General features: G+C 40.4%; 1 protein-coding gene across 2 annotated transcripts in view; it reads left to right on the top strand.

Moving 5' to 3' along the window:
• MRPS9 (mitochondrial ribosomal protein S9) overlaps nucleotides 1-5,949 on the top strand; it is a 36,554-nt gene extending 30,605 nt beyond the window's left edge. Inside the window, exons 8-11 of one of the 2 annotated variants that reach the window (XR_008451353.1) lie at nucleotides 1,144-1,312; nucleotides 3,052-3,160; nucleotides 4,050-4,194; nucleotides 5,542-5,949. Coding sequence is in view for 1 of the 2 variants with exons in the window: in XM_054075107.1 (XP_053931082.1) it covers nucleotides 1,144-1,312; nucleotides 3,052-3,160; nucleotides 4,025-4,194; nucleotides 5,542-5,633 (540 nt within the window). In the remaining variant the exon portion in view is untranslated. Of the gene's footprint in view, nucleotides 1-1,143; nucleotides 1,313-3,051; nucleotides 3,161-4,024; nucleotides 4,195-5,541 lie in introns of both variants that reach the window. The other variant, XM_054075107.1, reaches the window with a different exon arrangement.
• The last annotated feature ends 10,984 nt before the right edge of the window (nucleotides 5,950-16,933 follow it).

Here is a 16,933-nt window from a genome sequence, read left to right as displayed (position 1 = left end):
CAGCAAAATTTTCTGTGCTGTTTGCATTATTAAACACTATTAGTGATTGGTATTTTTTTTCCTTTGCACTCTGCAAGGGAAAACTGTTGGAAGCTTTCTTCACTTATAGCCTCTATAATTTTTAAATCATTGTATTTTTATATTTCTGCTGTTCAGAAGCTTTGCCACATACCTGTGTCATATCATTAGACGGTAGTTTTCCAAGTGATGTCACACTTCTGGGGGCTATTGCTAGGTTACAAGAGAAGTATTAATTTTGTGCAGAAGACTCTGGTAACGGAGAATAGGAAAAATACTTCTAATAACAGCCTGTAAGTAAAGAAAACTTAAGAAATAAGTTTATGCTATCTATATGAAAAATCGATTTTAGATGATAGCGTACTGCTATATACAGTGACCAGCTATCTAGTGCTCCTGTCAGTAGCACTTCATAACAGGACATGCCACACAAATGGGTTAACGCAGTGATGTTTACTCTTTAATCACATGTTGAAGAACTTTGGATGGAGGTGTAAGGGGGAAGGAGAACCACACAGTAGCAAAGCATCATTTATTTCAAGAGGTTGCCCTTTAAGTCAAGTATCTCTTGAATTTTTAAGAAGCTTGATTGTTAGGTTTTAAAGGAAATAATAAACATTAAAGTAACTCAGCTTGAACAGCCGTAGATAGATAGATAGGTATTTCCTGTATGTATTATGAAATATAATCATTTAAGAGGTTTAGTTTAGTGAAATAAAATATTTCCAAGTCAATGAACATGCTGACATACTGAAAATGAGGTAAAAAGCTTTTCCTTTTGCTGTTTTAATAAAGCAATAATGAAAGAATGAAGACTCCCCTCAATGTTTTCTTTTTAACGTGAGATGAACTTCATTTTAATACAATAAGCCTGTATTACAAAGGAGTTGGTTATGCTTTGAACTGAAGTTTCATTGTTGCTTGGAGAAAGAACAAGGTATCTTTAGTCACACAGAAAATGATGCATCTGTATGCTGTTCTTAAATCAGCATGTAGGTGCAAAAGTGTCATCTTGTCAGAAATCATCAATAATAGTGAAGGAGAAAAGATCAATTATATAAAAATAGTAAGTTTTAGCAAATGCAATTACACTTGCGTCCTTTAATGAAGTTTTGTTGTCTACAGTATTTAAGATTTATTCAACTCTTACAAAAATTGATGATGATGCCATGTGGTGACATCGAGGAGAAGTATATACAAAAGTTTTCCAAAGAAGTTCCTGCACAGTTACAAAAGGTGGTTATTGAGCCCTTGAAGTATGATGAGCAAGGAGTGGCCTTCAGCACTGGTGAAGGTAATAATTTCAAGTTGGTTGGTAACGATGGAGCATTTGGTCCTCTTCACACTCTGTAGTATGTACAACACTGCTGAATGTGTCACTACTTTATGTGCTTCTGTGTACATTATGTGTATAATTGTTAATTATGAAATGGCATGCTAAGTTGTGATGTGGCTAAAAGTGGAATTTTTTGACACAGTCTATCAGCTGTTAGCTTTTATTAGTGTTTCTATACAGCAGTACCTCTGTAGAGAGGACCCCATTGTGCTGCACCTTGTAGGGTACAAGAGGGCTTTCATTGCTGGGAAGAACTGACTGTTGAAGACAAAGGGCAGGGGACTGGGAGACACCTGTGGAGAATTCCATGGATGTAACAGTGTTGTTACTTAGTATAAAAGTGGCATGCTTAGACTGCTAAGTAACCTCTATGGTTACTTCCTTAGGCAGTCCAGCAAAAGAGGATTTTGGAGAAGCGAAGAATAAACGGCAAGGCATTTGGATATTTAGAAACAGCGTCGGGAAATGCCAAGTGGTAATTCTTAGATTTTTTTTAAAAAGTGGGCAAACCACAGCTAGCCTTATGGGACAGAGACAGGAATCGGTGATTGGTACCAAGACAGAGGGAATGTTAGAGAAAGCCATGAAGGTCTCTGTATCTTCTAAACACAGGCTGCTTATATTTTCAGTGCAGGCACACATCGTGGAAGAATGGTATGGTGTGTGATGTAAGTGGTTGCATAGTAAAAATAAAGTAGGAACGAGGTGGGTAGGGAACTCCGATGACTTTGTGGACAAAGCGTATGTGCACGCACACTTTGTGCTGTACATTTAGGAGGAATTGGTGAGAGATGATGTGTATTCTTAAGCAGCAGGCAGCAGAAGATAATAAGAACAAAGGTTGCAGAAAATTTGAGGGACAGAATGGCTAGAGTGCTCTGTTCTAGGGCTTTGGCTTCAAGATGACATGACAAGGAGATGAGAGCACCAAACTGGGATTTAATCCACATTGGTTTTCAGTTGTGTCTTCGGAACAGTATTGAAGTCTGATAAGCATGCAGCCCGTGTTATTGAAGAACAGGCATCAGATTTTACAAGTTCTGGTTTGTGTCCCATGACCCCCCCTAATTAAGAGAAATGTCTAATTTGTTTCATAATTCCTTTAGCTGAATGATTGTTTGCTCTGTGCTACAGAAAACTGGTCTTATGCTTTAACACACAAAGACTGTCATGTTTTAACTTGAAGCTAATGCACTTAGAGAGAACTAATTGTAATTTTTGTGGAAACTATGCTAAATGATGCTTAGGCATTGCTTTTACCAGAATAATTAAAGTGTTACTCTTTTCCATATGAATATTCTTAACCTTCTCTTCCCTTGGTATAATTTTTATAAAGTATTTTAATGTTTTTAGAAATTACGTTTATGGGAAGCATAGGTGTTCAACAAACTGTTTATTTTCATATACTGTGACTTCACAAGGTTAAGCGTCCTTATGTACTGAAGTTATGGGAGGCAGTGTTACTCTACCTCCTCAAAGCACATTTCCTCCTGCCCTTAATGGACTGATTAAAATATGTTGAAAGCTATTTGTTCATTGTTTGTATTTGTTTGTTCTCAATTTTTATTGTTATCTCAGCCTCCAAGAATAAACAGCTGGTACTGTATGAAAGTGTTGAGACTTGCTTAACTTCTTGGGGACTTGAAGTTCTGTAGGATATTGAAGACTGATAACAGACTGGTTTTAATTCCTTTAAGGTACAAGGAAAACAGCAAAAGCTACTGCAGTAGTTTATGGCAATGGGACTGGAAAAATTACAGTGAATGGAATAGACATTTTACATTATTTCTCAGTGCTGCAGGACAGGTGAGAACACTGTCATGCTGTATTCTTACTGTACTTAAATAATTCCACCAAAAGTCATGTGATGTAATTATATTTTGGTGCTGCGTTCCACACAGTTGATGCTATGTTCTTGTTTCTATGTTACTATCTATTTTATGAAAATTAGTCTTGCTTTTCCTCCTAGATTTCAGGAGTCAGTACTGTAAGAACTGATAGGAAAGCCTTGCTCTGTGTTTCTTTTTTCTCCCTTTCTGAAGGGATGCAAAAACCAAGAGCAAGGCCTATTTGGATAGCTCAAATTTTGATCCCCTTGGAAAGGGCTTGCAGTTTATTTAAAAATAAATAAATAATAAACAGTATCTTTAAGTGTTTGCTTAGAGATTTGCAAATTGTATGCATGTTAATTACTCTGTCGTACAGTAACATAATGGAAGCAAACAAGATGAGATAATGTAAAGCTTCAGATTTTGGAGGATGTGTGGAGTCTGATATAGAGAAGGCCTCTCGTAAGGCTGACATAAGAAAGTTTCTGTCCCTATTTATTTTATAGATTTCTAGAGCTCAAGAACTGAGTGAGAGATTGCTCAGTTTGAATACCCAGAGCTGATGAATCTTGGGGTCTATAGATAATTAGTGAAAACAAAAGTAATTGTAAAATGGAACTTAAAATGCTTAGCATTGGCAGCTTGAGTATGCTTCTTGCTACCTAGTTTTATTTATTTAGTTGATATCAGTAGAAAATTAGCAGTATGAATGTTTTTTGGATCCCTGAAAGTTAACTATGTTTTTGTATATACTATGATAAGAAATGTGCATAGCATGTAATTTTATATACATGTATATATTTAATTTTTATAATTATGTTTGGATTTTTTTAATTTTTAGAGAACAGTTGTTGTTCCCTTTCCAGTTTCTTGATAGAGTTGGAAAACATGATACGGTGTGCACAGTCTCTGGTGGAGGAAGATCTGCACAGGCTGGAGCAATACGTTTAGCTACTGCAAAAGCCTTGAGGAGTTTCGTGACAGAAAAGGAGGTGGAATTCATGCGGCAAGGTAGGAATTAAATTATTTCAATGTTTCTTAATGTGTTTCTGGTAATTAATGGAATTAATGCAAGGATCATAAAGGATCAGATAGTGCAAATTTGAGTAAATAATCCCAATGAAACCTTGTATATTTTATGAAGGGGTTCTGCATTTATTTATAAATTGTTTTCACTTGTTTCCTAGCATCTTTTGTGTACATTTTGAATGACTTCTTGAGCATTTTTCCATCTGTTTATGACCTCTTTTAGGTCTTTTAACCTTTTAAGCTTATAGGGCTTCAACGTAGAATCACAAAACATGAATGTCTATTCACTAACTAATCTGGATCAGGCATTGTTGAGCTGTGAGGTATTACGACTGTATTTGGTTAGTCACATCTTGTTCATAGAGGGTTAGCTTTGAAGGGATAGTAATGAGCATAAACATGCTACATGTAACTAGTTGGACTAAAGAAACTTCTTTTATCTCTTGCTTTAGTAGAGTTTACAAGTAACCTAGGATGAGTTAGAATTTATTCTAACAACTCAGTATTTGATGCTGCTTAAGGATTAGATGCCATACTGTTTCAGCATGTACAGAATCATGAACAACGAGCTGTTAACTGTGCTCTTTCTGGACCAGTAGGGAGAATACCTGCCTGTACTACTTGCACAACAGCTATAGTTTTTTCACCTATTGCCATCCAAGGAAGTAAAGCTATCTTCATGATAGTATCTTTTCAACAACTTTCTTTGATTACAGCTTTTTGATGCTGACAAGTATGACCTGTAGGAATACCCCTGTAAACTGACATTGTAATGAGTCGAGTATCTGTAGTGAAATCAGCATAATTCTGAACACGTTTTGGGCATTGGCAATTGTACTTTGGAAACACTACATGTACTTGAAAGCAGTGTTCTCCAGAGTGGCGTATGTGCACCCTGGTGTTATGCAAGATAATCCACTGGGCAATGGGAAGAAAATCATAGATTTTCAGTATTATATATAATTCATAAAGGAGTAAATATACATTTATTTGGAGTGCATGCTCGAAGACATTTTACTAATAGGAGTGCACAATAAACAGTTTGGAGACTACTGCTCCAAAGGCTTGAGCAATATAGATATAAAATGGCATGGCTTTTTTTAGTAGTTTGTAAAGTAAAACACAAACACAGTTGAAATGCTAAAGAAAAGTTAATGTTGGAAGATCTGTTGAAATTCCTTTCAGTGTGTTTTTTGCCAAATCCTTATCCTTCTGGTTGTTACAATTCATATATACAAAGGTATTGGCTGCCTTGAATACCCCATATGTAGCGTATCTGTAGCAGTAACTTATAAGAGTAATCAGAGGGTATTTTTCTGTGTTTTATAGCTGGACTGCTAACACCTGACCCACGTGTGAAGGAACGAAAAAAGCCTGGTCAAGAGGGAGCCAGACGGAAATTCACCTGGAAAAAGCGATAAGTCTGAGTATTTAAAGAGCCACAGAATACTGCCAGAATTTCAAACCATACTTAGTTATGATTTAAAACTATTGTATAAATATATTTAGGAATAAAGATTTTTTCCATTATAAACACTGTTTTCTTTGTTTAAAAAGGATCAAACAACTTTATTTAAATGTATTTAAAATTGGGGAAATTGTGGTGTGGTTTGCCAGAATGCTATATCTAAAATAGTAGCCTGAGTGCCAGATTTGCATCTTTGCTCCACTGGACTCAGTAACAATTTATGAAGCTGTTTGTGGCTTATAACTATTAAAAATCAGTCTGTTTGTTTAGTGACTTGACTATCTAAATTCCGGAATTAGATAACTCCTAAATAGGTATTTGGACGATTTTGATATGCCTCCCTTTTTACCTCACAGGTATTGAAGGATAAGTGACAGCTCCCACCTAAGCTAGAGTGGAGTTGAGAAACTGGTGAGAATGTTACTGACAATTGGGGGGTTATTGAGAGAGGAACAGTCACAGAGGGTAACCTTTGCCCATGGAATCTGAGTCTCAAGGATGCCCCTCCAGGTTAAGTAGGGAGTGATTCAGAGCACCTAAATTTAGGTACTTACTCTGAATCACCCTCTGAAGGCGTTAGTTTTTCTCCTCTTCCCCCAAATGTAGAAAGAGCTGGAGGGAATAGGCTGAAGTTAATGTTTTAGAATGCTCTTCTCCGCCCCTTAAATCTCAAGAGACCTGATCAAGGAGGCGTGTTCCCCAATATGGCTGTTGCACGAAGATAACTTTGGACTCTTTGCCAAATACAGTTGTAACTTTTCTAAAGTCAGAAGCAGGAGGTGATGACAGTGCTACCCACCTCCTGTCTATAATTATAGCCTTCAAAAATAGATTAGTGGTTATAGCAGTCACCCAAAAGTACAAGGTTTTGGTTTATTGCCAAACTTCCTTCCTGGGACAGCGGTCAAATGCATAGAGCTTCTAAGGAAGAGCATATTCTTCATGTTTCATGTAGGAACTGGGCTACAGCAAAAAAATCAAAATCATAAGGTTCAGCTCACCAGGAGAAAGCGGGGAAAAAAAATTCAACTCAGTAGTTTTAACAACAGGGCATCTTCCAACTCTATTTGAATTCGTAAGATTTTGGTACTTGGTATTCTTCCACCCCAGCCAGATTTTTTAAGTGCTAGAGTACTTGCCCTGCTTCTTGTTTGCTGTGAATTACATCATAAATATTACACCTCAGAGGCAACAAAAGGTGCTAGTAAGTCAGTGCAGGTGATAAACAGCTATGAGTGATCTGCATGCGTCATTATTTTCCCAAGCACCATTCAAGAGGGGGCAGCAAGTAAATAGATCTCTTCAACTGAGTAAAACAAAGAAGGTCAGAAGCTGAGTATGCATCCATGCCTGATGTGTTTTTAATTCCGTACTCCCCCAAACCACTCTGTGCTGCTTTTTACCTCTTGTTTCACGAGAATGCTCAAGTAAACTTAGGCAAGATTTCTCATTGCTAATGTAGTTTGTTGCAATCAAAATACTTGACTCTAGAACTACCTGAAAGGAGGTTGTAGTGATATGTATGTCAGTCTCTTTTTCCTAAGTAACAAATGATAGGACGAGAGGAAATGACCTCAAGTTGCACCAGGGAAAGTTTAGGTTGGATATTAGGAAAAATTTCTTCACTGAAAGGGTTGTCAAGTATTGGAACAGGCTGTCCAGGGAAGTGGTTGAGTCACCGTCCCTGCAGGTATTTAAAAGACATGTAGATGTGATGCTTAGGGACACAGTTTAGCAGTGAACTTGGCAGTGCTGGGTTAATGATAGGACTTGATGATCTTAAAGGTTTTTTCCAACCTAAACAATTCCGATTCTGTTATTTGTTAAGTTGAATTCAACAGCTGAGGCAATTCACTTAAGTCTTTGAAAAACAAATGGCGGTTATGTGAGAGATATTTTACACTAAGGCAAATACAAAATAGCTTAATTAGCATTTCTTCTAATTTCACTCTGAATTGTTTGTGTGTAGCAAAATAACTCTATACCACGTTTCAGTAAAAGCTGTGACTTGTAATAAAAGCATTCAGTAAATATCTGTGGTGGAACAGATGTTTAAGAATTCTTTTGAGGTGTTTACATACCAAAACATGTATGTACATAATGAAGGTGCGAGCTGAATGAGATACAGGAGGAGATTAAATAATAGGAGTTTTGCCTTAAGACAAAAATTTCACATTTCAAACTGCCCAACATGGGTGTGTATGACACTTGTTGCCTGTTTTCTGCATGTGATTACAGCTGTTTTGATCCCAACTCTTCTAATTGAACGTTGTGCTACTGCTTTGTGCAAGTAGAGGTTGTGACTTAGAGTTTCATGGGAAGATGTGTGAGTGTATGTCCCATGCATAGACAATGGTCTGCACATGGGCAAGTCAAAACCTGTTTTCAGGGCTCTTTCATTTAAGTGAATGGTGTCACATCCCTCCTCTTGGAGAAAAGCTGTGCTTACAGAACTAGCACCTGGAAAGCAGGATGTTATTCCAAAGGCACATTAAATTCTTATCAACACAAGTTCAACAAGCCTGGTTTCCAAGTCATAATTACTCACTAGTTGAAGATGGAAGCTCTTCAGAAGGTGTGTGTTGCTCTCAGATTGTACAGTGAGAAGTCCATGTTCCTCCAGAAAAGGACTTGGGGGTCCTGGTTGGTGAGAAGCTTGACGTGAGTCGGCAATGTGCACTCGCAGCCCAAAAGGCCAACCCTATCCTGGGCTGCATCAAAAGAAGTGTAGCCAGCAGGTCAAAGGTGGTGATTCTGTCCCCTTAATTCCTCTCTCATGAGACCTCACCTGGAGTATTGTGTCCAGTTCTGGAATCCTCAACATAAGAAGGATATGGAACTGTTGGAAGGGGTCCAGAGGAGGGCTGCGAAGATGATCAGAGGGCAGGAGCACCTCCCATACGAGGACGGGCTGAGAAAGTTGAGGGTATTCAGCCTGGAGAAGAGAAGGCTCTGAGGAGACCTTATAGCGACCTTCCAGTACCTGCAGCGGGATTACAGGAGAGCTGGGGAGGAGCTTTTTACAAGGGCATGGAGTGGTAGGATGAGGGGAATGGCTTTAGGGGAAGATTTAGATTAGACATTAGGGAGGAATTCTTTATAATGGGGGTGGTGAGGCACTGGCACAGGTTGCTGAGGGAAATTGTGGATGACCTGTCCCTGGAGGTGTTCAAGAGCGGCCCGATCTGGTAGGAGTTGTCCCTGCCCATGGCAGCAGGGTTGGAACTGGATGATGTTTCAAATTCCTTCCAACCCAAGCTATTCTGTGATAAGATAAGGTTATTGCCAAGGTTATTGAAAAAAGTGGTACTGCTACTGACTAACTGTCCAAGCCAGGCTTCTCGGGTCTCAACTTTGAACCACTTGGAGTGTGGAGTAACCAACTTAGCGTGCCAACAAGGTTTCAGAAAAGTGTTCTGATTGTGACAGAGGCTTGTACTTACAGCATGAAAATGTTTTCTGAATGTGGGTGAAAAGAAGCTGCCTGTGCTTTCCACTCCATGTATGTAGTGATTAACCTGGGCTTTTTTTTTTCCAATTAAAAAAAAAATAAAAATAGAATCACATTGATATTTTGCTTTGAGTTCAGATACCAAAATTGTCTCAAAGACAAAGGGAATATGTCTATGCCGTTGATTTCTGGTAAAGTTCAGTTTTCTTTAGTGTGGAAACCAGTCAGAACGTAAAGCTGTAAGGATGTTTCTGGTTTTCATTAATGCTGCTGTGTTACCACAAGATGGAGCAGTTTGCAGTATAATGAAATGAGGTGTTTACAGAAGGGATATGTAGATAGGAAAGACATTATGCTCAATCTTCCTTATAAATATTGATTTTATAACAACAGATTAATATGGAAATAAATGTATTGGGTTTCTAAAGGGTGGATTTGGATTGTCTTTCAGAATTTTTTTACTCCTGATAAATTGAACAAATTTTAGTGAGAAATAATAAATTTTGGGTGCTAGTTTTCAGCAATCCAATTTTAATGTACAATTAATACCTTCAAATTAATATTTCAGATGTTATATTAAGAATTACCAGAACATGTGAAACTTGGAAGTGGTGCAGTAACACTGTGCCTGTCATCACAAAGTTAAAATCACAGAATAACAGAATGATTTGGGTTGGGAAGGACCTTTAAAGGTCATCCATTACCACCTCCCTTCAGTGAGCAGAGACATCTTCAACTTGATCAGGTTGCTCACAGCACCAGCCAACCTGATCTTGAATGTTTCTGGGGATGAGGCATCTACCACCTCTCTGGGCAACCTGTTCCAGTGTTTCACCACTCTCATTATAAAAAAATCTTTCTGATATCTAATCTAAATCTCTTTTAGTTTAAAACCCTTACTCCTTGTCCTGTTGCAACAGGCCCTGCTAAAAAATCTATCTCCATCTTTCTTATAGGCTCTCTTTAATTATGAAAGGCTATGATAAGGTCTCCCTGACCCTTCTCCAGGCTGAACAACCCAAACTCCCTCAGCCTTTCCTCACAGAAGTGTTCCATCCCTCTTAATAGTTTTTATGGCCCTCCTCTAGACCCACTCCAACAGGTCCATGTCTTTCTTGTGCTAAGGACTCCAGAGCTGGATGCAGTACTCCGAGTTGGGTCTCACCAGAGAGGAATAGAAGGGGAGAATCACTTCCTTTAACTTGCTGGCTGTACTTCTTTCAATAGAGCCCAAGATATGGTTGACTTTCTGGACTGTAAGCGCACATTGCCAGCTCATGTCCAACTTTTCATCTATGAGTATTCCCAAATCCCTCTCAGTGAGGCTGCTCTTGATCCTCTCGTCCCCGAGCCTGTATTGATACTGGGGGTTGCCCTGACCCAGGTGCAGGACCTTGCACTTGGCCTTGTTGAACCTCTTGAGGTTCACATGGGTCCACTTCTCTAGCTTTTCCAGGTCCCTCAGAATGGCATCCCATCCTTTAGGCGTGTCGTCCACACAGCTCGGCTTGGTGTCATCAAAGACCACCTAGTGCAAGCCCCCCGCCATGGGCAGGACACCTACCAATACATCAGGTTGCTCAAAGCCCCATCCAATCTGGCCTTGAACACTTACAGGGAGGGGGCATCCACAGCTTCCCTGGGCAACTTGTGCCAGTGTCTCAGCACCCTCACAGTAAAAGATTTCTGCCCTATGACTAACTTAACCCTACTCTTTGCAATCTTATACTAATCATATACATAACTAGTAACTATAAGTACTTAGACCAAATACCAGAAATTGGTTTCATCTGAGAGGAGGAGGATTTGTTATTGAAACTGGATTTTATTCTGTATAGTTTTGTAAAATCCTTGTGCATGTAGAAATTAATTTTCACCATATTTTGTGATTCTTTATATAGATAAAGATTCATGGCCTGGAATTGGAAGCAGATGTATTATTTATGCTCTGCTAACACCCAGTGGGCGTCAGTTGTAGTAGCTTACTGAATGTCCTGCAAAGACACGTGGACACAAGTCACTGCCTGTGTACCCACCCACATAAACAGAACGGTGTGAGACAAGAACAAAACACACAAACGAATGGGCAGTGATGGTTTTAGACCTTACGTTGTTTCACATCCACCTTCAATCACTATGTCAACAATCGTCTTCATTGTTAGCTTTCAGTATTAAATAACTGAATATTGAAATCTTTCTGGTGGGCAATTCCAATCCCACCTGCCATTTCTCTCCTAACTAGCAGCCATGTCAGCAGTAATGGGTGCTGCTCTGTTGGGCTGGGAACTTGCTTGTTTTGAAAGAAAAAAGCCTAGAGGCTCCACAGGGGAAATCTGTATTTTAACCTGCTAAATCTTTAAGGCATTCCAGATGACTGCTGACCATTTCTTCGTCATTTGAAGAAATGTCATATTCAGATGCTGACCACACTGACATAACAAATGATGTAAGCAGAATAGTAGTGCTGGCCACAGCTCCTGAGCAGAAGTAATACAGCATGGAACCACTTCAGACTAACAGGTGATTAGCATGAGGTAGAAGATGATGCACTACCTTTCCTTCTGAAAGTGCCCTTTTGCCTCTGAGGTCAGGAAAAGGCCATCCCTCTGCCATGCCCCGAATCATAGAATCATAGAATAGTTAGGGTTGGAAGGAACCTTAAAGATCATCCAGTTCCAACCCCCCTGCCATGGGCAGGGACCTCCCACCAGATCAGGCTGCCCAAGGCCCCATCCAACCTGACCTTGAACACCTCCAGGGATGGGGCTTCTACAGCTTCCCTGGGCAGCCTGTGCCAGTGCCTCGCCACTCTCAATGTGAAGAAGTTCTTCCTTATGTCTAGTCTAAATCTGCCCCTCTCCAGTTTATACCCATTCCCCCTTGTCCTATCACCACAAGCCTTTATGAATAGTCCCTCTCCAGCTTTGTTGTAGGCCCCTTTCAGGTACTGGAAGGTTGCATGTTTGCATGGGAGCTCCATCTGGGTCACCACGTTCTTTCTAACGATGGATTTTGGGTGAGCGGAAACCATAGCCGAGTCCTTTTCTGGGAGGGCGGTGGCCACGAGTTAAGTCACTCCCTAGAGCCAGGAGGACACCGCACCCTGCCTGCGTGCCCTCCCTGTGGCCATGCAAAACTGCTGTGCCATTCCCTGTTTGCCCATCCTGTCTGCTGTGCTCCTGCTTGCCTGTGCTCCCTAGGGCCACGGATAACTCTTGTGGATGCTTCTGCAAATGCCCCCACCGCGTCAGCCACTCTTGGGAGAACTGCCGGTTCCCAGATCCAGGAATCCCCTACCCTGTTCTTCCTGGGGCTTCCCTTGCTCTGAGGACTTCTTGTCCGCCTCAGTATAGCGCTGGGCTACACAACTGAGTGTTCTCGCATCCGATCCTCGCTGACTGAGTGCTGTTAAAGGATTTTCACCAGACAGTGGGCACCTCTTGAACTTTGACCTCGTAAACGTTACATCTTGGGTGCTTGATCACATATAGGCAATAGCAGTTGCTTTTTAGCTGGTGCAGGTATCAACAGGATTTCTTTGTTGTATAAACTTGTGTTCATATAATGTAACAGAGGCTTTGAGGAAAATATTGTGTAAAGCAAGAGCAGTGTAGATTATTCACTGTCAACACTAAAAAGGTAATATTGTTATACACTGCGTAACAGAGGAAGAAGAGGGCATTGCTTATGACTTTCTCCTATATAATGTTTTCACACTTTGGCTCAGCACCATATACCTTTCTCTGCAAGTGTGGAGTTGGCCAGCAAAATCCCCACTGAGGGCTCTTACGCAGGTACACCAATGCCTGAGAAGGCTACGATATACTTGCTGAAGGTGGTGTGTGAGGCAAAACATCTACATCATTCAACTTCATTGTAAAAGGGAGAATGCAACCACACAGTTACACGATATCCTTCCTGCTCAGCTCACATACAAAATCGTAGGGCTGCTGGATTGTCAGGATCTTCTAACTTCCAACGCTCGACCTGAGTTGAACACCTCCATCTCAGTAAGCAGCTTTGGGACAGCTGAGGAAATCGCCACCAGCAACTGCTGGCATTGCAGTGCCAGGCTTGGTGCTGGCGTGTAGGCTGGCTGTGTTTGCTGCAAGAGAGGAATGAGACTTGGAAAGAACTCCCTGAAGCTGTGGCGTTCTTAAGGATGGAACCCAGAGGTGCTAAAGCAAAGGCTACCCCTCGTTATTTGCCCCTGTTAATCAGTATAAATTCACCCACAAATTATTGCCCCCGTTAATTAGTATAAATTCACCCAAAGATTATATCACCTTCAAGGTAGAGAAGAATTTATTTTTCTCCTCACGCAGCTGCAATTAAATTCCTAAGAATTTAACTTGTTCTTCACTGAGACCTTGACACGAGCCAAGGCCACAAGGGTCCCTCCTCTATCTTTCACCTAAAACAGCTCTCTGGTGGCTTTGTTTCTGATAAGAGAACTGATAAGACACAGGTTTAACAGTCAGCTTCCTTCATAGAGTTTTTTGATCTGTGAAAAAGTCACTTTGAGACCTATTCTAAATCAGCCCCAACATTACCTCTGAACTCTACTTAATTTCAAAGTTTAAGCAAACAGGCAGATTATTTTCTCCTCCAAGTGCATGCTTCCAGGGCTGAAGGACTCATTTATACTCAAGTTGTGAAGAACACTTAATGATTTTGTTTGACTAAAGCAAAATGAAAAAGGAAAATGGTGTTTAGAGCATTTCATTAGAAAAACATTTGCTTCTTTGTTTCTATAACAGAAAGATTACTTGGTAATCTCTGCCTTAACTCATCTAGGATAGCTGATTGCATCAGGTATGCTGATGGAACTGGTATTGATGGGCTGAGCACGCAAAGCGTACACGTTACCCTCTGGAAGACTCATAAGATACCTCGGGCGAGGAATGTGCAAAATGGTTGCCCCATAAGGGCATCCCAGGGTATAAAACAAAGACTAGGAGACAGCAGCTCAGAGCACAAGCAGAGCATCAAGGGCAAGTGAACTTGCCAGAGCACCAAGCCAACCCTGTTGGCTGCTGAAGGCTGTGAAGGTCCTAGGAGAGAAGCCAACTCAGGCAGTTAATCACTGCTCAGTGTGGAAGTCGTGGCACCAACTACTGCAGTGATGGTTACTAGCACTTCAATCATTTGGGATATCACCCTTCATTCATGAGGACTGAGGTCCCAGATCCTCCCCCACCAACAGCCCTGCTAGCGAGTGAGTAGGAGGTAGGCTCCTGGGCTGTCCTCGGGAAGGCAGCACAGAGCTGGGAAGGGCTTTGCTGAGGGAAGAAGGAAGCCTTGGCCACTGCTTTCACACTTTGCGTGGGTGGAGGAGGTGCCACTTCCATACAGCAAATTCAGATTCTGTCAGTTACCAATCAGAAGGGGACACTGTCAGTGTTTCAGAATCCACTGTGAATTTGTTTTTACCTTAAGGAGTTTATAATTTACAAATATAATACTTTACTTTAGCATAAAGTTTATCAAACATTTATCATCAAAAGTCAAGACTTCATCCGCTGCCTGAATTTGGCATAAAACTGATTGGTTTCTTTTGTAGAACGCCAATTTAGGAATCAATTATGTATTCTAATGGGCGTGAAAACAGCTCCTCTTCGGTCATTGTGGTAGATTACAGCTTGTAGTCTGACATCACTTAACTGCGTAGCAAATTATCTGAAAATGAAAACTCCTATTAGGACACTTAAAAAAATTCTGTTTCAAAATGACTACTTAACAATCATTAAAGCATCTTTATAGAAATGTCACTACCCTCGTTACATCTGTACCTTTGGTTAGTTTCTTTCCCCCTTTCCAATTTTCTCCCAACATCTTGCAGCTTGCCTATTATTTGGATGTATAATTAGAAATCCATTATTATGTTTTATGGAGATGTAAAGAGTAGGAAGAAAGCTGCATAACTACTTTTTACATGCAGCATGCAAATTATCCACCTTGTGTATTTTGGCTCTGAATGTTCTGCAGATGTAGTTTCATTTCCCTTGGATCTCTGTTTACCCATTTTTATTGCTAGTCATCAACTACAGCAGCAGAAAAATCAAAATAAGAGGGGGGAGGGACCTTCCCATGGAAGCAGCTTACCATGCCCACATTGCGGAGTGCTGCCGACATTAATGTGCTTCACCTACACAGTGCTGTGCGTGGCCATTATTTATAATAGATGGTCATGGAAATGGTAGGGGTAATCAGCATCGCATGAGAAAAGGTCACTGCAAAGCTGAATAGTTAGGGAAATGCTTTGAAGGATATGATTGAATATGTTCTATCTCCTATCTACCGAGAAAGGATGCAGGTTGGATCTTCGACTGTACTTCACAGCTCAAATCAAGCAAGTGTCTCTTTCCACAGCCTGACTCTTCCAGCTGACATTTGTCCTGGTCTTGCCCAAGGATAATGTCCTGCTGTGTGATATACCCAGGATCTGATCTAAAGTCAGTGGAAATCATATGGACTTCGTGGTCCCGTACTTAAGGCCCTTAGGTTTTTTTAAGGATTTAAGATCTGACCTTTATTCTTTATGAAATCCCACTGATGCATATGACACAGTGCAGTTTATAGGTTGAGCTTTTCCCATGGCTTCTTCAGGTCTGCCAGTCCAGGGAAGAATGAACAGGGTGGAGGTTCCTCCTTTATCCCTGTTCCTCCTATGATATAGAAATGTCCCAAATCAGGAGGTTCTTCCACTCTCTGACGTTTATCACCAAAAGATCTGGTGAGGATCCTAGAGCTGGCAAAACCTTTGGAGCTGTGACTACGCCTTTTGGTGTGACATTAATTAATGCCTTGAGAGAGCTACAAGCTTTGCCATGCCTTTTGAAGGTCCCTCATTGGATCCCTACGGGTGTTCCCCCAGGTGACAGAACACTTCTAAGTAGGGAGAAGCCTCAGTGCCATGGTCTTAAAGCGAAGGTTACTTTAAACTGGTGCTGGACACTGGATCTGGTATTAGTCTATGGAAGTGACTCTCGGAGAGATTATAAAAGCACATAATCTTTCTTTTTAGGGGGATAGGAGAAGGGTGCCAGTGTCTAAGGAGGAGCTGTATTCACAGGAAAACAAGAGCCTCCTTAATGGGGATTTGACAGAGCTGTGATACAGGAATAATGATTGCACATAGTGCTCGGTGTTGGTCTGTTATATCTCAGTGTATCTTTTTAAATATTTAAAAAGAAAAAGGGTCAAAGTGCACCTAGTAGGTAAGCATTTAAAAATGTATTTTTTTCTTGAAACATTTTTAATTGAATTCCTTCAGCCACTGACTAGACAAAAACAGGTGCACAATCTCTACAATATACAGTTTTCTTCCCTATTCTGAATAGCTTTTTTTTTTTCCCTTAGCTTTTAATTTCACATAACTGGTGAAATATTACATTGCCCAAGAGTATCAGTTTCTTTTAGCCATAGTAAAAGTAGGAAACAGATTCTGATCAACCAGACGTTACTACTTAATAATAAAGCAGTATTTCATCAGTGTACTATATGCATACACACACACACACACACGCGCGCGCGCGCGCGTGTGCATGCATTCTGCTATTATGCACACATATTTTATATATTAGAACTGGGGAAGACAGTTTATTCTTTCTAATTAAAAAAAAATTTCTTGACCTAATTTGATAACCATGCTACAATTATGCCTTAAGGAAGTCATAGCAATAAAGACTGGAACAATTCAGAATAACATTGCAATTAAGAAGTTCTCATGGTGCCGAGTTCAGACATGGGGAATTGTTGAGTTTCTGCTCCTTTCCAGAGCTCATGTGTGACTACTGAGA

Source organism: Cuculus canorus, chromosome 1, assembly GCF_017976375.1.
Source record: "Cuculus canorus isolate bCucCan1 chromosome 1, bCucCan1.pri, whole genome shotgun sequence".
In the NCBI taxonomy this organism is placed as follows: Eukaryota; Metazoa; Chordata; class Aves; order Cuculiformes; family Cuculidae; genus Cuculus; species Cuculus canorus.
Note: the sequence above shows the minus strand (reverse complement) of the source record. Positions and strands in the feature narration are given on the sequence as shown.